Source organism: Schistocerca serialis, chromosome 4 (assembly GCF_023864345.2).
Source record: "Schistocerca serialis cubense isolate TAMUIC-IGC-003099 chromosome 4, iqSchSeri2.2, whole genome shotgun sequence".
NCBI lineage: Eukaryota > Metazoa > Arthropoda > Insecta > Orthoptera > Acrididae > Schistocerca > Schistocerca serialis.
In genome coordinates this window covers 58,335,087-58,360,980 of record NC_064641.1, presented here as the reverse complement: position 1 = coordinate 58,360,980, position 25,894 = coordinate 58,335,087, and the positions used below count along the sequence as shown (strand labels likewise).

At 39.3% G+C, this 25,894-nt stretch overlaps 1 protein-coding gene across 1 annotated transcript in view; it reads right to left on the bottom strand.

Moving 5' to 3' along the window:
• Positions 1 to 247: 247 nt before the first annotated feature.
• Positions 248 to 25,894, bottom strand: part of LOC126473755 (dehydrogenase/reductase SDR family protein 7-like) — a 42,593-nt gene continuing 16,946 nt past the window's right edge. The window contains exons 2-6 of the mRNA XM_050101011.1: positions 22,152 to 22,295; positions 5,639 to 5,858; positions 1,058 to 1,142; positions 808 to 968; positions 248 to 522 (exon numbers count right to left, since the gene is read on the bottom strand). Of these exons, the coding sequence (XP_049956968.1) occupies positions 335 to 522; positions 808 to 968; positions 1,058 to 1,142; positions 5,639 to 5,858; positions 22,152 to 22,295 (798 nt within the window). The 3' untranslated portion in view covers positions 248 to 334. The remainder of the gene's footprint in view (positions 523 to 807; positions 969 to 1,057; positions 1,143 to 5,638; positions 5,859 to 22,151; positions 22,296 to 25,894) is intronic.

Genomic DNA, 25,894 nt, shown 5'->3' with positions numbered 1-25,894 from the left:
AAGCACATATTAGTGCAGAGACACTGTTTTTTTCTGTTGATAGCTATACCACCATTTGCATATCTCTCTCTCTCTCTCTCTCTCTCTCTCTCTCTCTCTCTCTCTCTCTCTCTCTCTCTCCCTCTCTCATTCTTTCTGGAGCTATTGTGATATTTAACATATATTACAAATCTTTCGGGGACATTGACTAAGAGGCATAATATGATCAAATATACCAAATACATCTGGAGATAAATAAGAAAGTAACTTAAGAAAAAAACAATAATTTAATATAAAAATCTAAAAACTTCAACATTCACATTATAACTCTTACTAAGCCTTTAAACATACACTGCTAATGGGGCTTTGCTCTCTTTTTCATCAGCCAGAAGTACAGATCTGGATAAAGTGTTCTGATCAGTATTGCAATTCGTGGGAGAAATGGACATGTGATGAGTTCCTTCTTTTCTGCAGCAACAGCATGAAGTATGTCTTCTGCCACTTTCTCTGCCGGTGAACCACTTTCTGTAGTTGCATCCATTACTGTAAATATTATAAAAATGCGTGTAAAATTATTGTATCAAGGTATTGCTTCTCAATTTTAACTTTATTAAAAAATTTGGAAAGCATAAGCAAATGAGCAACAGTAATGTGATAATTAACTTTGTAAATTTTTGATTAAATAGTGACTGGTTTATATCGTAGAATTTTTTTATCATTTCAAAGAAGGTACATATTGTCATTTGGTTGTAACAGAAGCAACTATTTTCACAACACTACATGGCATTCAAAATAATTGTTTACAAATAGCCTCTCCGGCTGTCTCACCTCCATAAGCCTGTCCACTTCCTGTCAATGCATTTAATGACAACTTCGTACGTATGTATCCAGGACTCACAACAGTGACATTTATATTGTGTGATGCAACTTCTGATCTCAGTGTGTCACAGAATGCTTGAAGGGCATGCTTTGATGCAGCATAGGCTGATCTGAATGAAAATTTGTTAAAGTTCTGTCAAAAGCAAACTATTACATTTCATTACATTTCACAAGAAAGACAAATGAAAATGATATTCACCTGTATGGAATTGCTATTTTTCCTTGGACACTGCTAATGGCAACGATGTGTCCATTCTGTTTTTCGATCATGGATGGTAAGACCGCTAAAAAGTAAAAATTAACATATTAATCCATAAAAGGCTGTTATAAAGTACTTTAGTACAAAACAAACACACACACACACACACACACACACACACACACACACACACACACACATAATTTCATTTACACTCAGTAAAATACACACTTTCACAGCCACTGTTTAAATTTTTGGTAATAACCAGTTTTTAGTGTTTCGTCATGGTTCAAAGCATATTTTTCTCAAATGAAACTGGTTCCAGAGATGTTTTCAAGTCTCTAATCTCTATTAGGTTCATATGCAGACTGAAGCTATGAATGAAAATTTGTAATAAGGCAATGGGAATTTGGATTGAGGAGGTAAGCATACTAGAGTAGTCTGCACAGTTGTGCAAAGCCACTGTGCCAGGGTCACATAGTGGTTAGCGCATCCGTCTAGTGAGCAGGAGATTCGGGTTTGAATCCCAGCCTTGGTACAAATTTTCATTTGTCACTTCAATCTGCACATATACAGCATGCAGCGTATTTGTCTGCCTTTAGTATTGCATCCTGCTGCTGGAGACATCCTCTAAGGCTATGTGATAGCTGGGTGATTCTTTGACTTTTAATAACATGAATACAATCCACACTTTCCTCACTCAGATAGCAGCAACAGCTGAACTATTATTTTTAATCGCAAAACTGTGGTCATATGATCTGAAGATCACTAACTCATGTCAATATATGTTGGTGATTTATTGGCAGAAGAGGAAGTGCTGTTTGATTTATACAGACTAGGCCTGCTGTTCAAGAGAAACACAGCAAATGCCCAGTTAACAAAATTCTCTTATCGTATTTGTCAGCCTCAGCATCAAGGATGGTATCATAATTTGTTTTGAATTTTTACCAAGTCATCATCAGATGACCTGTGTAAAAAGAAAGAAAAAGGAAAATGTGAAATACTTGGAAACTAAAACACAAAATCAAATTAACTTCTACCCATAACTATATGCATCTGAAAATGTTAAATAGCAACCTGTCAAAGTACAACTGCTCAATCATACTTTCGTTAGTAACTACGTAATGTATTCAAGTGAGCAAAGTCATGACAGAAATTTGTTTAATTTTGTTACTTACTTTCCTGGAATTTTGCTATCCTCTTTTTATTTCTTTTTAAATTGATCATATGTTGATGATGCTGTGCTAAGAAGACGAATTCAGTTATGAAACCATTTGTGTGACCCTACACTGAAACAAGTAATTTTTGCTGTCTGTTTTATTTAATGTTACTGCCCATAATTTATCTTGTTTTATGCCTTCCTATTCTCTGTTAGACCCTCTACGTACTCCTTCCACCTTTCATGTTTCCCTTCTTTGTTTAGGAGGTTTGTAGAAGAGAGATGAACAAAATTTTATAGAAATGGAAGAGGATGTAGATGAAGATGAGAGAGGAGATATGACACTGTCAGAAAAATTTGACAGAGCACCGAAAGATCTAAGTTGAAACAAGACTCTGGAAGTAGATAACATCAGAAATACTCTGGGAGTAGATAACATTCTGTCAGAAGTACTGATAGCTCTGGAAGAGTCCACTATGATAAAACTCTTCCACCTGGTGTGCAAGATGTATGAGACAGTCAATATACACCCAGACCACAAGAAAACTGTAGTAACTTCAATTCCAAAGAAAGCAGATGCTGACAGGTGTAGAAGCTGACCTCAGGAAAGATCAGTTTGGATTTTGGAGAAATGTAGGAACATGTGAGGCAATACTGACCCTATGACTTTTCTTTGAAGATGGATTAAGGAAAGGCGAATCTTCATTTATAGCGGTTGTAGACTTAGAGAAAGCTTTTGAGAATGCTGACTGGAATACTCTCTCTGAAATCCTGAAGGTAGAAGGGGTAAAATGGTGCCAGGGTAAAATACAGGGAGCGAAAATCTATTTACAATTTGTACAAAAACTAGGTGGCCATTATGAGAGTTGATGGCCATGAAACATAAGCAGAGCCTGAGAACAGACTGAGGCAGGGTTGCAGCCTACTGCCAACATTATTCAATCTGTATAATAAGCAAGCAGGAAAGGAAACAAAAATTTGGAATTAAAGGTCAGGGAGAAGATGTGAAGGTTTTGAGGTTTGAGGTTTGTCGATGACATGGTATGTATGACAGTGAAACATGGACAATAAACAGGTCAGACAAGAAGAGAACTGAAGCTTTTGAAATGTGGTGCTATAAAGAAATGCTGAAGATTAGATGCAATATCAAGTAACTAATGACGAACTACTGAATACAATTGGGGAGAAGAGAAATTGGTGGTACAACCTGACTAGAAGAAGGGACTAGTTGATAGGACATCAAGGAATCAACAATTTAGTATTGGGGGAAATGTGAGGGGGTAAAAACCACAGAGCGAGACCAAGAGATGAATACATTAAGCAGATTCAGAAGGATGTCGGTTGCAGAAGTTATTTGGAGATGATGAGGCTTGCACAGTAGAGTAGCATGGAGAGCACCATCAAACTAGTCTTCGGACTCAAGACCACGACGACATCCAACTACAACAACAACAACCTCTATTAAAGAAATTAATGTTTTTGAATTCCAGTGGCCTGACTACATATTCTGCCACAGCAATGGTGGCATCCAGACATACTATGACTGCATGTCAGAGAAACAAATTTGGTTGTTCACTGAATACAGAGCACAATCATTTACTGTCCCTTTGCCCATATTACACAGACACTAACTACTTGTACTGATGGTCTTTTTGATGGTTTCTATGTATACCTGACTGCATGTGCAGAGGAAGTGGTCCAGGTCTTCCTCCACATATTACATATTACAGCTTAAAAATGCAGTGTCTGAGTTACAAATGTTTGACTGTCTCCCAGTCTTTTTCAAGTAAATTGTCTCTTGTAACTGGGGAAGAGGGTGTTAGCCACAACTAGATGCAACATGTCAAAAAAAAAAAAAATTTCTGACGATACTGTATTGTTTTCTTTAGTACAGATAAACTTCAACAATGGCTGGAAGAACTTAAGAGTGCAAATTTAAATACATTTTAAACTCAGTTAAAATATAATGTTAACGTAATGTATAACCAACATATCAAAAATAAGATAGTAAGAACTGACAAAGTCATAGGAACAGTTTATGTCTATAGGATCAGATGTGTGATGGGCCTGTTACGAGTGGCAGAAGGGTGCAGAAATCCAGGTTAGCTTAAATGAGAAGATAAAGAAATAGCTTCGATCCTGCCATTCATTGCGAAATGATGTACACATGGGCTCATTCAGAGGATTTGCATGTTATGTGCATTAGTGGTTTCCCCAGAGTGATCAATTAGAAACAGAAAGATTCACAAAATGTCTCGTGGAGGTACAAAGTTAGAAATCTGAAACCCTCAACCAACGAGGCTGGGACTGGGAGACTGCACTGGAGAGAGAAAGAGGGGTGGACACACACACACACACACACACACACACACACACACACACACACACACACACACACAGAGAGAGAGAGAGAGAGAGAGAGAGAGAGAGAGAGAGAGAGAGAGAGAGAGAGAGAGAGAGATATGGGTATTCTTTCAAAGAACCAGTACATGACAGTCAAGACGACATTCTTCGCAACCTCCAAGTAGGACTTAAAGAATATTTTTGACTGACTGCTCTTTGCACAGCCTGAGACTGTTCTGAAACATAGCAAAAGCTGATACACCACTACATCTTATTCAGTAACTGAAAGAGACGGGTGTGGTGGCATTGTTGTCTGCGGGCATAGTGCACATCCACTTTGTAGCTCCAAAGATAAACTACAAATGTAGAGCATCATTCATTCAGTGTTACCAACAAACAAGCACACTACAACAAGTGACAAACTGTTATATTAATGCAACAAATGCTTTAGAAATGTTAGAAATAAAAAGCAAAAGGAACCACCAGCAAGGATTTATGTGCAGATACTATGTACACTTACTGACTCTTTTTCAAAATAATCTCCATTGCGACTGGAGTATTTGTGGTAACTGTGTATCACCTTTCCTATCCCTTCTGCAAAAAAGTATGATGGCTGTCAAGTCATATTGCCATTGTACCCTGCAGTTCCTAATTTAAGATTAAACGCCACCACAGTCCAGTCACTTAATCTCCAGGGAAACATGAAAGACTCTTGGTGCCAAATCTGAACTGCTGGGCAGATGATCTGGGCACCTCTCATGTGAATAACTGAAGTTTCTGAACTGGACCACCAACATTTGGTTGGGCACCACTGTGTGGAAGAAGCAAACAGACAACAACATGCCCCTTCATTTGTTTTAAATGGATATGCATAATGTTTTACAACTATAGAGGTGCTTGGGGGCCACAAATTACATGAAAACTGATGAGCTGCAGGGCATCACAATGATATGGTTTGACAGAAGCAAAAGGGATTATCTTACGATTGACACAAAGGTTAAAAGGCTAGTATTTATTGACACAGGTATTTGCCATGAATAAAGATTTCTATGTATATATTAAATGTGTGATTAATTTACCTTTTGTAAGTGCCACTTGTCCAAAGTAATTAACCAGCATAAGTTTAATATCAACATCAACAGATGTAGTCAACACATTGCCACGATAACTGATACCTCCATTATTTATTAAAATGTCAATACGATCAACTATCTCAAGGACTTTTGCAATCTTCCCTGGTAAAGCATTCAGATCAGAAAGATCCAGAGGCAGCACAACAGGAGGATGTGTAACTTTTGTCTGAAACAAATTTATGTGCTTAAGAAATATTGCTTGTGACCAAATGAATAATGAAATGTATCCACACATTAAATGCAAATTGTTTGCCATCTTTAAGGTTGAGATACAGCTGTCAGTCCCAATAAAAGCAAGGCAGTGTGTTCTTAATAGAAATAATAGTTACTAACAGAAAACAGAAAATGAATATCCTGACATAGATCCAAATGAATCGAAAACAAATTTATTCACATGTTATATAAAATTTATACATGTTTCTGATTATGATCCCAGGATATATGGGGGGCGGGGAGCCGGCGGGCGGAGCGGGGCGGGGCGGGGAGCCGGCAGGCGGAGCGGGGAGCCGGCAGGCTGGGGAGACAGAGGGTGGGGGGAGGGGAGACAGAGGGCAGAGGGGGTGCGGCTTGATAGAGGGGTAGGGGGAGTGGGAAGGCAGGAAAGAACATCTGCACCTTCCAAAACATACATGGATATGCAGTTGTCACCTTTTTTCAAAGTTGGCAGTTCTTTGGAATGATCATCCTGTCTCCTGGAAGTCCACAATACCATACTCCTTAAGTTGAGGCATGAATAGTATTGGTTGATACTATCCTGTAATGTCTACAATGTTCACTCTCACGTACAATGCTTGTAGCACCAAATCACACTTTTAACAAGATAAAGAAAATAATGATGTTGGTATTTTCAAGCACAATATGTCATTCATACTTTGTCCATAGGAAAGTATTTTGAACCTTCGTCTTTCCCACCAAAGTCCTATGAAAATAAGGAGTTTCTCCATAATTTCTAATATATTCATTTGTAATTCTCTGTAGTTATATTATTAGAGCCCTTTATTTTTATGCTTTGTGTATGTCCTCGATCACAGTATTTGATAAACATAATACAGTTGCAGCTTACAGAATGCACACAATAGAAGAATGGGTACTACAGAAGAAGTATCATCGCAAAGTAACTGCTGCAATGGTTGATATGACCAAGGAAACAGAGGAGGGGGGAAAAAGTCTAAAAACAAATTTAGTTACTTCAAGACTGTGACTTCATGTCAATAGTATTGACATATCATGTCCATTTTACATAATTTCAAATATGTCTGATTTCTTTTACCAAATAATAGTCATTTTTTGAAGTGTCTTAGTCCAGTTTTCAAGAACTAAGGAAAACATTTGGCAGGTGAGTGTGGAATGTAACAGGATGGTCTTTCCAATGTTCATAGATCAGAATGGATGTTTTGACATTACTGCAGTTGCTAAGTTTAGCAATCTCTTTGGGAAAAAAGTCCAAAATCTTGGAATAGGGCCCTTTTCTTGAGGAAGTAATTCACTCGCATGGTCAAGTGATGTTTTTAGTAGTGTTTAAAGTTGTTTCTCCTTCACATTGTCTGATCATCAGATCATCATTGAAATACCTATGTTCATGAGGAATACGATCAAGTAAACATTGTATGCAGAATGAGATTTTCACTCTGCAGCGGAGTGTGCGCTGATATGAAACTTCCTGGCAGATTAAAACTGTGTGCCCGACCGAGACTCGAACTCGGGACCGTTGCCTTTCAGGAGTGCTAGTTCTGCAAGGTTCGCAGGAGAGCTTCTGTAAAGTTTGGAAGGTAGGAGACGAGGTACTGGCAGAAGTAAAGCTGTGAGTACCGGGCGTGAGTCGTGCTTCGGTAGTTCAGTTGTTAGAGCACTTGCCCGCGAAAGGCAAAGGTCCCGAGTTCGAGTCTCGGTCGGGCACACAGTTTTAATCTGCCAGGAAGTTTCAAACATTGTATGCCTTGCATTTTGTTACTGTTAATAGGCAATGGCCCATTGTAAGCATTTTCAAAATTAAAAACAACATACACTTCTGGAAATAAAATATTCTTGATACCTTCAATATGTTCCAACTTAATACTCTAAACCATTTTACACCTCACTACACAATCCACTAGTAACAATAGCTGAATTACGAAAAGCATAATTTAACACTTAGTGTTTAGCTTTCAACAAATGGGATGCAAAGATGATCACCACTGTTACTAAATTATTCCAGGAGTAAAGCCCTTCCAAAAATGATGCATCTGTAACAAAGATGCAAAAACACGTTTACAATGTGTGGAATAAAGCTCTTGCCATGCATAAAGCTGTACCTATATATACAGAATTTGGTATTGTTCCTAACTCATTTTGTCGAAATTTGGAGTAAGGCCTTTTCGAAAATGAGTGTGTCAAATGTAAAGAACAGGATAAAAACATGATCTGGAGCTACAGAGAGTAATTAAAATACAATCACAAATAAATCCTCCTTGTTGTATGGAATGAAAAGCTTGTGACTGAACACACATCCCATTACAGAACATTTCATGTGGATGTGGTGGACAGCAATACATGGGGCTCTACCTAAATGAAAAAGCTCGGAGGAATCTCAATCTCGTTTCTGTATTGCGTGCTTTCGAGACAAATTGATTTCCTGGTTTGCTTAATGAACACAAACTTCCCCCTAAGCTCAAACTGGGAAATACTGCATGGCTGTTCAACAGCATAAAAGAAGAGAAAGTCTCCGAATGTTCATTTTAGAAATTGGTATCTCATTCACACATTTATACTCTGGTGTTCGTATGATAAACACCATGATTCCTCATACCAGTAGAAGTTCCACAAAGTGTTCCAGACAGATCATAGAGAATGAACTGTAGGTACACAAGCATAATCACTGCCTGCTAATTTACCACTGTAATGCCTGTCTTGGTAATTGCCCCGAGCATGTCTCAATTTACCAGAGGCAAAGCTGCATAGTGTCCTGTGTCAAAAGGATTTATCCTAATCTGTACTGCAGTTTCTGTGTTGTGATATCAGGCCACGCCAACTCTGCTGTTTCGCAAACACCAGCTGGCAGCAGCAAAAGCACAGGTGCTCTGCTGCAGCACCAGTGGGGTGGAGGAAGCCGACAGATGGAATCACACCACTGTTGTGGCTGTTTTAGGAGAGGAACATGTTGTGGCAGTGCTTAGCGAGGTGAGGGGAGAGTCATGTTGTTTGGTGAATGGGGATGGGCAAATCGGAGCATGTCAGGTGATGCACCAGTATTTAAACGGATGATGATTATGATGATGATAATACTGCCAATTTTGTGTACAGACAGAAAGAATAGGTTTCTTATGCTCCTTATATTGCAATAATTTACAACATTCCTTGTTTATCTTTGGTATCTCTTCGAAGCCAGTAATTTTCCAATATTTGGAACTGTTGTTTTTGCAGTTGCAATTCAAAGTATAACTTCCAATGAAGCATCAGAGAAACTTGACCTTGTTTTTGTTTTGTTAATACTCATAACTGAAAACATTTGTTCACAAACGAACATTGTCCCGAACATAGCAACACATTTCAGGGCAAGGGTATGAATCCTCAAGAATCCTTATTGATCAACAACTCAGGTGAGAGTATTAAATTCTTAGTGGTTAAATGCTGAAACATTTAGAACAGAGTGGCACAGCTTAAAATGCTCAAAGAAAACATCGAAGTTCAGACAATACTAGGAACAGAAAGGTGGTTAAAACCCAAATTACAAGCAGTGAAAGTTTTGGGGAAAATTTGAGAGTATATCAAAAGAATAAGTAATGTCTCATTAGACATGAAACTCCAATCCATTCAGACAGAAACTGAAGGTGCTTGTGAGACTGTCTGGGGAAGACACAGATGTTGGTGGAAGCTTACAATTGGATACTTCTGTCAACCACCATACTCACCTCCAGATGTAACCAACAAACTTTAGACAAAACCCCAGGTCACTTAAGTTTCCAAATCATATAGAAAATCATCAGAGAAGACCGTAATCATCCAACAGTCAGCTGGGATAATAACAGTTTCATTAGGAGTAGGCATAATAAGAAACCCTGTGAAACATTGCAAATACTTTTCTGAAAACTACCTAGAACAGGTAGTTCAGAATCCCACTAATGATGCAAATACAGGGCTATTACAAATGATTGAAGCGATTTCATAAATTCACTGTAGCTCTATTCATTGACATATGGTCACGACACACTGCAGATACGCAGAAAAACTCATAAATTTTTGTTCGGCTGAAGCTGCACTTCATGTTTCTGCCGCCAGAGCGCTCGAGAGCGCAGTGAGACAAAATGGCGACAGGAGCCGAGAAAGCATATGTCGTGCTTGAAATGCACTCACATCAGTCAGTCATAACAGTGCAGCGACACTTCAGGACGAAGTTCAACAAAGATCCACCGACTGCTAACTCCATTCGGTGATGGTATGCGCAGTTTAAAGCTTCTGGATGCCTCTGTAAGTGGAAATCAATGGGTTGGCCTGAAGTGAGTGAAGAAACGGTTGAACGCGTGCGGGCAAGTTTCACGTGTAGCCCGCGGAAGTCGAGGAATAAAGCAAGCAGGGAGCTAAACGTACCACAGCCGACGGTTTGGAAAATCTTACGGAAAGGCTAAAGCAGAAGCATTTCTTAAACAGGAGATTGGAAAACCGATGGATCGGTCATGGTGGAGATCATGATCAACAATTCATGTCACGGCCTCCACACTCTCCCAACTTAACCCCATGCGATTTCTTTCTGGGGGGTTATGTGAAAGATTCATTGTTTAAACCTCCTCTACCAAGAAACGTGCCAGAACTGCGAGCTCGCATCAACGATGCTTTCGAACTCATTGATGGGGACATGCAGTGCCGAGTGTGGGAGGAACTTTATTATCGGCTTGATGTCTGCCGAATCACTAAAGGGGCACATATCAAACATTTGTGAATGCCTAAAACAACTTTTTGAGTTTTTGTATGTGTGTGCAAGGCATTGTGAAAATATCTCAAATGATAAAGTTATTGTAGGGCTGTGAAATCACTTAATCATTTGTAATAACCCTGTATATTTGATGTAATGGCAACAAACAGACCTGACTCCTCTGAGGACGTTCACATCGAAAGTGGCATCAGTGACCGTGCAGTAGTTGTGGCAACAATTATTACTAAAGTACAAAGGGCAAATAAAATACCGTATTTACTCGAATCTAAGCCGCACTTTTTTTCCGGTTTTTGTAATCCAAAAAACCACCTGTGGCTTAGAATCGAGTGCAAAATAAGCAGAAGTTCTGAAAAATGTTGGTAGGTGCCGCCACAACTAAGTTCTGCCGTCGAATATATGTAGCGCTACACAGGCATGCTTTGCAGGCACAATGATAAATACTGGCGCCAAAACCTCTGCGTCAGTAAATAAATTAAAAAAAAAAAGGTGTAAGATGAGCTTTTTTTCTCCACCCTGAGTTTCGACCACTACATTTTCATACATTATCCAACGAAGTAATTACAAATTCCGTATTGTTCATCTTCGAATGTAGCAGCATTTCAATGTACTACGAAAATTCGACAGGCAAGACTGTTTGGGATGTTGGCCAATATGGCCAACTCTACGTTCTGAATTTTTTCCTACCTATGAGAAGAGATGATTACTAATAGGAACTTTTATGTATGCAGTATTCTCTTCACCATAAGAATAATACGAATATAAACATTTTGCCATGTATTGTTTCATGTTTGCTGCTGTCTCATTTAAATCCTGTCTGCCTAATAAACTACGAAAATAGAGTGAGACAACAGCAAACGTGGAAGAATATACATATCATGTCATGTTTATATTCATATTATTCTTATGCCTAATAGTGGTACAATCAGAAATGAAGCACGGCAATTGACTACATTTTTAAATCTAAGATGACTAATTTCTGTGCAGAATGTAATGTACTAAAGAGGCGTCTGCAAAGATTTTCAAACAGAGAAAAATTTTCGCTAAACTCTCGTTCAGAACATCTTATATATCATACGCAGTCTATTATTTGGTTCTTGATGATTATCGAAGAAAGCAGCAGTGTAAGTAACAACAAATAGCAGTCTCTTGCTATTGTTTCGCTAATGAGACGATTCCTCTCTTTTGTTTTTTTAATTGTAAGCGGCGGTAGCGTGCACAAAAGCAAGCCATGCCGCAAGCAGCGACAGGTCGTAAACACATATTATCAGAATGCAACAAACAATGCAAGACACAGTACAGTAATGCATTTTCAGCTTAGAAAAACGTAAACACCTATAACAAAGAGAACAGCACTTATCAGATCAAAGAAAAATAAGCAATCAATTCAAACCAGACGAAGCACGTGAAAAAGGAAGGGTACCCGTATAAATACGGACGGAGCGCCTGACGCTCACTCTCACTCACTCACTCACTCACTCACTCACTCACTATAATGACGGGCCTGCCTTGGCGCGAGGTAGCGGAGTTTAAGCTGTTGTGAGCTGTTCCTCCTGAAGTCCTCTCTGCTTGGAATGGTTTTTCTTCGCGTGTTGGTCTGTCCTCTGGTTTCTGTGATGCAGCAGCTTATCTGCCAGCTGATTCCGGCGGCTTCTTGTTCTTCTTCTTCTTCTTCTTCTTACTGCTTCCTGGCTGCCCGAATTCTATTTTCTTTGGGCGGGAGTGGTCCACTGGCGGCGGTTGTGTCCGGATATACTTGACTGCTTCCTCAGTCATGTATTTCCAGTCCTCGTCCGTGAAGATCGGGTGCTTGCTTATGAGCTCCAGATCTCCACGCCTGACGATTTCCCTCCCGTGCAGCTTCCCGTTTATGGGTTCGGACCCCCATTGGAAATCATAAGGTTTGTGAGGAAGGGGAGGGATGTTATCTACCGTGAAAGGGTAAGGACGATCATGATGGGCGTAGCTACCGTCTTGCTGGGAATCGGCGATCTTGGTGAGCACCTCCCTCACACAGTTCTTGTTAGTGAGGGGGAGGCACTCGAACGGCTCGTCTTCTTCTTCTCCCTCGGTCTCCATCGGCACTTCCTGTGTCGTCTGCATTTCTGCAGAGACAGGAGTGACGACTGCTTGTGTGTCCTGCAGGTGCTGCTTCACCACTTCCGGTGGCGGCGGCGAGACAGACTGTACCACGTCCATGGGCGTCTCCCCGGTCTCCTGTATTGCTACAGGTTCCGGGGCGACATTCGTTTGCGCGGACATATCCGTCTGCGTGGACACATCCACCCCAACTTGTCGTGCCACCGTGGGGGCGGGTGTCTTCTTCTGTGTCATCCGGATTTCTTCCCGCAACTCTTGCAGCTGCCGGTGGAGACCGACGATCTCCTTCTGCATGGTCGCTCTCTCTGCCGCCATCGCGGCTTTGAGGGCGGCCACAGCGTCGTCGGTAGCGGTGCTGGACGGGATTGCGGCCGCCCCGTTTTCCCCCTTGGGCGGGGTTGGCGGGACGGCTGCCTCTTCTTCATGTACCGCTTTGTTGGCGGTTGCTGCTTCAGGTATGCGCAGCTGCGTGCATTTGCGGCGTGCGCACCGCCACAGTTGACGCACTTTGGCGCGACGTGTGGTGGCTTGTCACAGTCGCGTGTATCGTGTGCCTTTGCACATTTCAGACACGCGACTGCGTCCCTGCATGTCCTGGCGACGCGTCCTATCTTCTGGCAGCGGTAGCGCTGCCTCTTGTGCTGCGGTCGGCTGCGCTGCTTCTTCTTGTTGCTGCCGTGGCCGTCTCCTGCCAGCGTGAGCAGAAGCTTTGCCACAGCAGCAAGTTTGCCTCCCTTTCCGCGTCCAGACATGGCAATGGGCTAGTGGCGAGCGAGCGACCGTGTAAACGGTGCGAGCGGCAGCGAGTCGAGCAGCGGAGTGCGTCGAGCACCTGACGCATAGCAATGGCTACCTGGTAAAGCTTAACTGCTAAGCTTACGACTCGAACCAAACTACTGTAGCTGTATCGTCATTCATTCGACCTAAATTGTGTCTCATATTACAATGGACCAACTTTGTTTTGATTTGGAGGTGCGGCCTAAAACTTTTCTCTCCCCTTGAATTTCGAGTCTCAAATTTCAGGTGCGGATTAGATTCGAGTAAATACGGTAAGCAAACAGACATGCTCAGTAAATTAGGTAAAGGGGCAGAACTGCCATATCCCAGTGAGGAACTTTAAACTTTTAGCCCAGGACAAGAGCATGTAGAGGAACCATAGCTGAAGTTTAAAAGAACTGGTAACCATGCATTGTATAGATAAATACATAGTAGATCACTTCAAGATGGGAGGGACCTCCCACCACTGTGAAGATTCATTTAAAGAAATCGAGATTGCTGCATAATATGAAAAAAATAATGCTAAAGGTAGAGAGAGTGAAACGAGTTTGGCTGCATGTAAAGCAACGCAAGACACTTTCAGCAATTACCCTGGCAGAATATTATTGAAAAATCTCTCACAAAACCTAAAGAAATTCTGTTCCTTTGTAAAAGCTGTTAGTTGCACCACAGTTAGTGTCCGACAATCATGGATATGACAGGAACTGAAATGTAGGGTAGTAGGGTAAAAGCAGAATCGTTTAACTCTGTATTAAAATATTGCTTTACAAAGGAAACCCCATGAGTACTGCCCCAATTTAATTCATGTACCACTGCAAAGATATTAATGTCAGTGCATTTAGAAATAGACAAAAATAGTTAAGACTGAACAACGCTCATTCTATACTGACTTTGCGGCTGAGTTAGCCCCTCTTTTAGCTATAATGTACAGAAGAACTCTTAAACAAAAAACTGTGTCCAGTGGTAATATGAAGAAAGCACGTCATACACACCACAAGAAGGGCAGCAGAAGTGATCCACAACACTATCATCTAATATCATTGACACCCTTTTGTTGTACACTCTCAGAAAATATTCCAAGTTCAATTGTAATGAGATATCTCCAACAGAAGGACCTCCCGCATGCAGCCACCAAGCTGTCCAAAAACATCAATCACATGAAAACCAACTTGCATTTTTTTTTTTTACAACTTCCTGAAAGCCGCAGATCAAGGCAGGCAGGTAGACGCATTGTTTCATGAATTCTGAAAGACATTTGGCTCAGTACCATACATATAATTATTATCAAAACAAACATTTACTATCAAAAGTAAAATCACAAGGTATCAAGTGAGATTTGTGACTGGATTGAGGATTTCTTGGTGGAGAAGACACAACATCATTATCTTGGAGGAAAGGGAATCATTGACAGATGTAGGAGTAAAGCACCTGCTGTTCATGTTGTATATTAATGAGCTTCCAGACAATATCAATAGTAATCTTATACTTTTTGCAGATGATGCAGTTATCTGTAACTAAGTACATTCTGAAAAAAGCTGCACAAGTATTCAGTCAGATCTTGGTAAGATTTCCCAAGCTGTGCAGAGACTGGCAACTTGCTTTAAATATTCAGAAGTGTAAAATTGTACACATCACAAGAAAAGTATTATCCTACGACTATAACATCAGTGAGTCACAGCTGGAATTGGTCAACTCATACAAATGGCTGGATATTATTATTTAATTGAACAGATGAAAAATCTACTCAACAAGCAGCGCCAGAACACACATATAAAAGGTGGTTGTGACTGGCAAGCTTTTGGAGCCAGTGGCTCCTTCTTCAGGTTGTTGGCAGAAAGTAAATCTCATATCTGCGCTGTGCCTGTTGATGTAATTGGGAGGTGGGGTTACACTAGTCATGGCCTGCACCTGAATAGGAGGGGGAAGAATCGATTAGTTTATCTTCTTGCAGAAAATGTATGTGGGGGGGGGGGGGGGGGGGTGCACATGCACACAAGACGAAATACCTGTCATTACTGGAGCCTGAGGGACACATTTTTTAGGTTAGAGTCATGTTACAGACAGAGTATTTAAAGAGATTAAAACAGAACAGTGCCATAATGTCTGTAGCAGTATCCAAAGAAATAAAATTTGTGTGTTTCATCAGAACATTAGAGGATTGAAAACTAAGATAGATGAGCTTCTTGTATGCTTAGAAAATGGGGTAAATTCTGAAGGTATAGACGTTTTGTGTGTCTCTGTACACCATGTAACCACAGGGATGGAGAAGTTAAATTTAAGGGATTACAGAATAGCATCTTATGTAGAGTCAACATGGAAAAAGGAGTTACTACTTATATAAAAACTGGACACAAAGTCAAAAATATTGAAATAAATAGTTTTTGTGTAGAACAGATCCTTTAAGCATGTGCTTGTGAGTTGCTACTGCAATATACTTCTGTAGTAATTGTAACAATCTACAGATCCCCCAAGGTAACTTTCAGCTATTCATGAAAAATCTAGAGGCACTATTGAGCTACCTGTCACACAAAAAGAAGTAGTTAGTGAGTGCTTTGTGGTGATTTTAATGTTGATTTCTTAAAAGATTTGGATAGGAAAAATGAGCTAGAATCTTTGTTTGGTTGTTTCAATCTAGTATTTGTTGTAAATTTTCCGACTCGTGTGCAGTGGGATAGTAGGTCACTTATCGATAACATTTTCATAGACAGTGCTCAGGCACAAACAATTAAGGTGTACCTAGTTGTTAATGGGCTATCTGATCATGATGCACAGTTAATGGAAATAACATATATAGCACCTTACAGGCTTCAGGCAGGTTCATACAATGCAGGGAGACTTATTGATGCGAACTGGGCACAGTTTTAAGATCAGCCTAGAAGAGGTAGAATGGGATGAAATATACCCAGAAAATGATACTGATGCCAATTTATTCCCCTGCAAATTTGTCTAAATATTTGAGAGTTGCTTTCCTGAAATGTTATCCAAAAAAGCCATTACAAAGTCAAGTAAGCCATGGATTTCTAAGGGAATTAAGATATCATGTAAGAGGAAGAGGGAAATATATGGACAGGCCAGAGTAAGTCATGATCTGACATTACTTGCTTACTACAAAAGATACTGTAATATTTTAAGGAAAGTCATTAATAAGTCTAGAAGCTTATGTGTTCTGACAGAAACAAATAATGTGGATAATAAGATTAAAACTATATGGAATATTGTCAAATGGGAGACAGGGCAGCCTGACAGTGCACATCATACCATAGCAATAAAGCTGAATGATGATGATGCGAGTGATAATTCACAAGTTGCAAGTATTTTTAACAATCACTTTCTGGATGTAGCAGCAAAAATCGGGTTAAAGGGTTCAGTTGAAGAAGCAAAAAAGTATATTAAAAATGTCATTCCCCAGGACTTTAGGCCTTTGGAAATAGCACCAACATCCCCCCACTGAAATTAAGGGAATTATAAATATACTGAAAAACAAGATCTCATGTGGTGGTGCTGGAGTCTCTAACAGAATTTTGAAGTGTTGTTCTAATCTAATAAGTGGAGTGCTTAGTGATGTATGTAATGCTTCGTTGGCACATGGAATTTTTGCAGGCAGATTGAAATACGCAATTGTCAAACATTTTCATAAGAAAGGGGACAAGAGTGACTTAAATTATAGACCAATCTCACATTTAACCATCAAATAGTACAAGCCCTAAATAACAAATTATTGCCAGTTGGTATTTTTTTAGCTTTCCAAGGCATTTGACTGTGTGGATCATGTCACACTCCTAGAAAAACTCAGGTTTTATGGAATTGAAGGCTATACAGACAGCTGCTTTGAATCATACTTAACAAACAAAAAGCAAAAAAGTTGCGCTGAATAACACATATAATGTTGGGACTGTGGTAAATTCTAGTGAATGGGGAATTATCACAAAGGGAGTCCCACAGGGTTCAATTTTGGGTCATCTGATGTTCTTTATTCATGTGAATGACCTCTCACTTACGTTCAGCAAGCATACCTAATACTTTTTGCACATGACACGAGTGTTATAATAAATCCCATTCCAGAAAAAGCAGCTCAAGATATTGTTAAGGATGTCTTTCAAAGAATTATTAAGTGGTTCTCAGAAAATGGACTCTCCCTTAATTTTGGAAAAAAACTCACTATATCCAGTTGTGTACACCGAATAGTCATACCGACAATTGATGTAGCAAATGAACAGGGCTCAGTTAACAGGGTAGATTTCGCCAAAATTTTGGGTCTTTACATTGATGACAACTTGAACTGGAAGAAGCATATTACTGAGCTTCTCAAACAATTAAGTTCAGCTTCTTTAGCTCTTCGTACAATCGCTAGTCTTGGTAATACACAGATCAGCCTCCTAATGTACTCTGCCTATTTCCACTCAGTAATGTCTTACGAAATAGTTTTCTGGGGTAACTCACCACTTAGACAAAAAGTACTGAATGCACAAAAGAGAGCAGTGAGAATAATTAGTGGTGTTCACCCAAGGATGTCATGTGGGCACCTATTCAAGGAGATAGGTATTTCAACTGCACAATCAGAGTACATTTATTCGCTAATGAAATTCGTTATAAATAATCCATTTCAATTTGCAAAGAACAGTGATCTTCATACGTACAACACTAGAGGAAAAAATGACCTTTCCTATCCGTTATTGAAGCTGTCAGTTGCTCAGAAAGGAGTACATTATTCAGCAACAAAAATCTCTGATCACTTGCCCAACAACAAAGTGTCTGGCAGGCAGCAGCTCAAGTTTTAAATGTAGCTTAAAATCATTTCTTTTGGACAACTCCTATTCCATGGACGAGTTTCTGTGTCAGAAATGGTAGATATCGATAAAATAATTGTGAAAATGATCTATGGAACATGACATAACTGAACTAGTGTGACCGTGACCATGACCCATCCTAGTGTATTGTTCAAGTGTGTGGACCTGTACCAAATAGGGCTAACCGGGGATACTGAATAGATGCAGAGAAGGGCAACACAAATGGTCACAGATTTATTTGACCCATGAAAGTGTGTCATGGAGATGTTGAAATAAGTTAACAGGCAGACTACTGAAGATAGACACAAACTGTACTGTGAAAGCCTACTTAGAAATTTTCTAAAACCAACTTTAGTGATGTCTCTTGGAATATGCTAGAACCCTCTATATTACTACTCCCATAGGGATCATAAAGGTAAGTTACAACATGAAGACAGACTTTAAGCATAATTTTTCCTGTGCTCCATATGTGAAGGGAAGGGGAAAAAGCCTTAATAACTGGTACAATGGAAAGAAACCTGCGCCATGCCACTCTCAGTGATTTGCAGATTATAGATGTAGGTGGTTAATGGAATTTGTAACTGTTCTCCAAATTTTTTTATTTCTTATTTAATATTTTCTATGTTAAATTATTTGACCATGTGCCTCCGGTGTCCTGTGAAAGAACTTTTGTAAATATCAAATCCACTGATGTCTATTACAATCCATGTAAATGATATTTTGGGCATTCCAATTAATTTAAATACAAGAAGTAGGAATCTTTATTTAAGAGTTGGATAAAAGTTGTAACAGGTGTCCTTACTGTTTTTTAGTTTGCACACTGACAAACCCTCATTGGGGCCAACTTGTGGCCTTATTATGCAGCAGTTTCACTTGTTTGTTGTGGTACTTATTTTGTCATTCTTCATCTCAATGTTATCTACCCTTCACAGTACTAATATCTGTGGAATTTGAGCTATCTGTCATGCTACCCAAAAATAGTAGATTTTGTTTGACAATGATTATATCGATCTAAAATTCTTTAACGAAACTCACAATAACAGGCCAGAATACCATAAGGTAACAGCTACTTCTTTACACAAAAAATAAATTTAGCTGGCACATTTTCACCATCATGATACCATGGTTTGTACATGATTTTAGGCTTTCCCACCACCCAGTTTAATATCTGAGAACATTACAAAATGCCATACTTCGTGAATTAAGGCACAAGTTCTCAAAAAATACATCAAAGAAATGATTTTCTGTATGATCTTGGGCAGTTTCTTAAATTAGTACCTTGATTTTTGTATTTGGAGCTTTGAACCCAGCATCTAACAAACAGATTTTTTAGGATGAAACTTTCACTCCGCAGCAAAAAGTTGACTTAAATGAGCAGCTGAAAACTGACAAATTATCCTTCCCAACAGATTAAACCGGTGTATTAGACTATGGCCCAAAATCAGATCTTCGAATTTTCATAGAAAAAATTCTGCTATGATCTAGGTTTGGTTCATGATCTGACCCCACAATTTCAATCTGTCGCAGGGAGTGAACCATTTCTTGTTTGATGTTTTAATTGCCTCTCTCTGGAATGATGTTTAGGTAATGCGTGAAGATCCCGTTTCCTTCCTAAAACGTTTTTTGTTCGTCACTTTTAGGGGTTACTGGAAGGATAGTAAAATTACTCAATGTGTTCCTTTTCTTTTCAACATCTGTTGATTTGCTTTTTGCTTGTCATTGTCCAATCATTATTAATTCCTGGTAGGAGAACAAATGCCATCTTTTTGTTGTTTTGATGTTTAAGCACTACCTCAGTGAACAGCCACATCATCCTATCATTTGTGTGTCTAACTATTGTACAATCATTTTGGAAAGCACCCTTCGGTGAAAAATCACTCACTGAAAAGTTACTGTTGGAACCTCATAAGAAAAATATTTTTTAGCAGCAACAAGGAATGATGTGTGACTGCTAAATTGTTTGGCTCTATATTTACTAAGATGGTATCTGTTCTTTCGGACATGTCCGAAAGGACAGATACCATCGGTGATCAAGCAGCTCATTAGAGTTAAATTACAATGAAATGGACACCCTTAGCTGCTTACAGGCGTTGACACATGTCAACGGGGACATGGGAGGCGTGCCAGAGATAAATCCCTGCAGTCACGCTATCTTCTGTGTCCTCGGTGGCTCAGATGGATAGAGCGTCTGCCATGTAAGCAGGAGACCCCAGGTTCGAGTCCCGGTTGGGGCACACATTTTCATCTGTGCCCGTTGACATATGTCAAGCCCTGTAAGCAGCTAAGAGTGTTCATTCCATTGTAATTTGTTTGGCTCTGTTGTCTATGGGAGCAACCATATATCGTCAGAGACAGTTCACTGAACTGATACATGATATGTCCACTGTGATGTTCCACTGTATGGCAAGTTTTACCAACAAGGAGACCACGTGGCAAATGGAATTTTGTAATTTTTTAGATTTATGGTGCATGAAGATTTTGCGAACATCTTTAATTCACTAAATCAGGGTAAATTTTTCATTGGGCAGCTTTGCAATTGCTCTGTAATAGAATGCTTGACTGCCAGGCAGGCAGCCTGGGTTTGATTCCAGGTGGATGCAATTATTCCACAAGCATTTTCATGAAGCATAAAATTTTTTCATCAAAATGACAATTAGATATATGTGTTAATTAGCATACATTTGATGAATTTTATATTTAAATGATGTAGGTGTTCTAACAGAATGGAAACAAAATGAAAAAGTAATGACTGGAATGAGAAACCAGTGATTACCAGTCTCAGCCCTCCCCCCCCCCTCCCCCACCACCAAATCTTTATTCATTTTGTGCTTTAAGAAAATGCTCATGGAATGTCCACCCTCATTTAAAAATTTGCATCGGCCAGGAATCTAACGCAGGCTGCTGGTGTGACAGTGAAGCATTCTGACACAGATCACAGCTGCCCAGCAAAAATCTGACTAAGCTTTAGTGAATTAAAGACAAAAAATTTTTAAAGTTGATTTCTCAATATTTTTTTTGCAAGTTGCATTGAACTACTTCGAATGATTAATATTCGATTTCTGAACTTCACATACCACGAATATAGAAAATTACAAAAAATCGGTTTGCTGAGTGATTTCCCTTTCAAGTCTGGAGCTATAGCTTCTGCAACGAAATGTGCGAAGTTCAATGCTGTGGCTTTCCAGCTGCCCACAGTCCAAACCTTTTTAAGATAATGCCTGGTTCACACACTGTTCCTTGCTCTCTGTCACCACTTGCTATTTACCGTATCCCCACTTTGCCTCCAAAGATCATGCTTTTACTGCCCAAATACAGAAAAATTTTGGTGAAACTACATCTTATAATCTCCACTAAGACTATCTGCCTACACTGTGCTCCTTTTAAACCTGAATGCGCAGACACCACACATGGCAGTCTTTGCATTTATTGTTCAGCTTCAGCTATCATTTATTAAATTTCTCTTATTGCAAATTATTATACTTTAATTTAAAATAAATCATTGACAGTAAGTGTGAGACTATTAATCCCCAAATATGACATACCATTATATGTCTAACTGTTGTATCTCTAACAGATGTAAATCTCCTTTTGTGCATAAAATTTATTTACAGCCAGGATAACAGCAGTGACTTGTCATTGTGGGTTTCAGCTATTCATTAGCCACCTTAAGATCCAAGTTTCTATGCAGTAGTTCTGCCTATTATGACAAATTAGCAGGAGCAGGGACTGAAATTGAAAAGAGGTGTGTGTGTGTGTGTGTGTGTGTGTGTGTGTGTGTGTGTGTGTGTGTGAGCATATTTCCAGTCTGAGAAGAAATATAATAATGAAAGTTTGCTACACGACAATAAAAGAGCCATAAATAGATGAAATACACAATTTTTTTTCTACTTACATTATGAGTAGTTAACAAAGCATTCTTGACTCTTTGGAGCTCATCTTCACGTCTTGCTGCAAGAATCACCCTGCATCCAGCCTGATAGAAAGCATGGGCCAGTGCCTCACCTAAGCCAGAGCTAGCACCTGTTATAAGAACCACCTGCAACAACAGTCAACAAATCAGGCTTATAATATTACTTATGTCTATAGATGCCTGCAGTTTTTTTTTCAAGGGGGAGGGTGGGGGGAGGGGGGGAAGAGAAACATTCTAAAATTGCCATATTTGATATAACTGATTCAGTTAGTCTGAAACATGCCCCAAGCCCTAATTTTGACAGGAAGTATACAAAAGTAATTGTATCTAACACAATAATTATCCACTTAGTACCTTTAGGGTAGATTACTTTGATACCTAACAATATGCATATTTCAATAGTATATGCAACCTTTTGATGTTGTTAAAAAGGATATGCATGCTACAGTTTTTGCTCAACAGTCAAACTATGCCGCCATATTATTTCATAGAGGGTAAACAATAAGTTATAAAATGTAGGTAAAAAATTTGCACAAATAATGTATTTTATTCTAATGACGTTAGGCTGACAATGAAATCAAAAATCAGAAATATAAAATTTCAGAATGATTGAGAAAATCCTTTTGGACATCAACAAAAGCGGCACTTGAATGTGTAGTGCTTCGAGAATTTCCACGTAAATTCCAGAACCACTCGTCCTTTTGCTGTCTGAAACACAAGATATTTTAAAAATAAGTGTGAGAGAATGTACATGCTGCGTGACGCATTTGTGTGTGCAGGCTGGAAAGGAGTCACGAGCACAAGGTAGACGTGACGGTCGAATGGCATCGACAGGTTTTTGCTGCTTGCGCCACAGAAGTACATTGGAAGAGCAAGAAGTAACTGTGTAGTATTCCCTGCTGTTTTAGTGTCTGTGATTATTACTAAAGAAAAATGAACAACCGACTATAGACATTTAATTGTAATTCATGTATTGGACTTGCTAGAGGCAAGACATGTTCATAAATTACGTAGTTGTGAAAACTACACTATTGCAGACGTATTTTATCGAGTTTAACATGAGACAAATTGGTTGACTTATAAACATTCGAATATTGATGCGAGAAATATTGAATTTGTTCTCTGTGGAAGCTGAAATATACTATGCCTGAGTTAAAAGTATTCTTCGAGTACTAAATTATTTCAAAAATAGAATGTCTTATAAATCCCATAATCAGCATTATTCTTCGGACAAGAAGGTTTTGGAGAATGACAGAGCCGGCAATCCAGAGAAGAAGATCAGCTGCACAGATCAAGTAAGTCAACCAATGTGAGAGAGGTGTGGATTTTGCTTGCAATCCAAAGTCACACCACTTCTTATCATCGCACATCTTTAGAGTGTGGCGACCAGTAGAAAGGACTTTAAAGAACAGGAATTTTGAGAGGAAATCGAAGCAGAAGATATTATGTGTTGCCATAGCAACCTGGTATAACAAGACAAGACACTTGTTTTGCAGAGTTTAAAATGGGCCACGATTAATAAATACCATACAAGGAAAGACACAAGGAAAATCTCAACAGTTTAGACTAAGAAGAAATACGACGAGAATAATTCATCGAAGAAGATCCGGTGTCAGGAGTAAGCAGCTCTCACACACACATCGCGGGGATGCAGATGAGGAATCCAGCCTAAGTCTGATGACACCAGCACCAGTCGCTGATGACTGGTGCCGATTCCCCATACGCCCACCGATCCTGAAACCAAAAATCGCTGCCGCCGGCGCCAGTGCTGTTCACTGGCGCTGATTACGCATCCGCTCACCAATACAGCTAGAGCTCTACACTGGGTGTGCACAAAACAATAATTGAGAGTAAAGTTGAAAAGAAACTGTTGAATAATAGAAATGCTGAAACTTCAGAACCAGCCATGGCAATGAAAGTGAGTAAGGAGGTGCCTCACTGGTCTGAAGTAGTAAATTTAATCGAAGCCCAAAGGGCAGATTCAGAAGCTTTAAGGAAGGAACTAACTGCTCAAAGTACTCCTTTGAGAAATGACAAGTGCAACTAAGTGAAAAACTTTATGCACAGAGTGCTAATTTAAGTAGAGAAATAGATAGAGTGAATACTGAATTAAATAATAAATTGGATGTCCAGAATGAAACTTTGGGATTGTTAAGTGATAAAGGAGATTCACAAAGTAAAGACTTTAGTAATTTATGTGAAGGTATGGGAAATTTGAAGACTGAATTTGATGCTTTAACTACTAAAGTAGAAAATTTTAAAATAGATTTGAAATAGGAATTAACTAGTTCGTTAAGCAGTCATGTAAACCATCTGTTCAGTAACTTTAGTCAGACACACAGTCACCAACTTCAGGACTTAGCTAAAAAGTTAGAATTGGATATTGAAGATAAATGTAATAATGAAGAAGCTGAAATTGGTGAAAGATTAGGATCATTTCAAAGTATATGTAATGTTATATTTGATGAAGTAAAGCAGAGACTACACACTTTAAAGGTAAGTGTCGAGTGTCAAGAAACAGGACAAGCTAATTCCTATAGTCCAATCGCAAACTGCAGGCATCAATACTCGAGTAGATAACGTGGAACAAAACTTTAAAGAGAAACTAGCAACTTCAGGTATGACAAATATAAGTAGCCTGGAGGAACAGGTAGAGGAAATGATAGACCGAAAAATGGCCACGACAGTAACCCCCGACAAAGTGTCTCCAAATTTGTCTTCTGAATACCAAGAGAGGTATAGATAATTTATGGGAGGAATTCAAACTTATTCAGGATAAAGTAGATAATAGGGTGACTTCTCCTAATGGGGTATTGACTAGTGAGGTAATGACGGATTTACAATCAGGAGCCAATTCTGGATTATCCAGGCAATTCCCTAAGTTTGAGCCAGACGGGGAAGTACATCCTACCCATTTTTTGAAAAGGTTCAACCAAGCCTTGCCCAACAACTGGGAGGATTCGAAAAAGTTTGACTTTGCTGTGGGGCATCTATTAGGGGAAGCCTCATAGTGGGGTAGGGTAAACATTGAAAACTTCTCCTCTTGGGAAGATTTTCAAAAGAAGTTTAAACAAAAGTATTGGTCAGCTAGTGCCCAAGAAAAACTTATTGGATTTGTGGGACCCGAAGTATTACAGTAATATGTGGGGAACAATGAGAAAGTATTTCAACTGGCATTTAACACGAGCGAAGTACTTGGATAAGCCAATGGAGGAAGAGGGGTTAGTTTGAATTTTAATAAGACGATTGCCCATTTACATGAGGAAGGATATACTATGTAGTGGGTGGAGAACGGTTGAAGAATTATTATCTTTTGTGGACGTACTTGATGCCTTAAATAAGAAATGCAACGAGAGTTTACACCAAAGTGAAAATCAGAGTTACAAAACGAATAGTAATAATAACTTTAAAAGATATGACGCTAACTTAGCTAGAGTACACCAGTGTAACCAGAATAATGTTAATGATAATTATCAGAAGAAGCATCCACCTTCGAATTTAGGTCCAGTAACTTCGCATGAATTTGTGCCACAAAGTGGTAACGTAGTACCCCACTTTGGTAACCAACCAATAATTATTAGTAATGAGGAAAACGTAGTGTGATCTGGATTCAGGGCCGGGGCCCAGGTTGTAGAGATACACTAGGAGGCCTGGTTTATTATAAGTATGCTAATTTCACGCACAAAATACTGACAAAAGAATGGTTGTTACTGGAAGAACCAAAC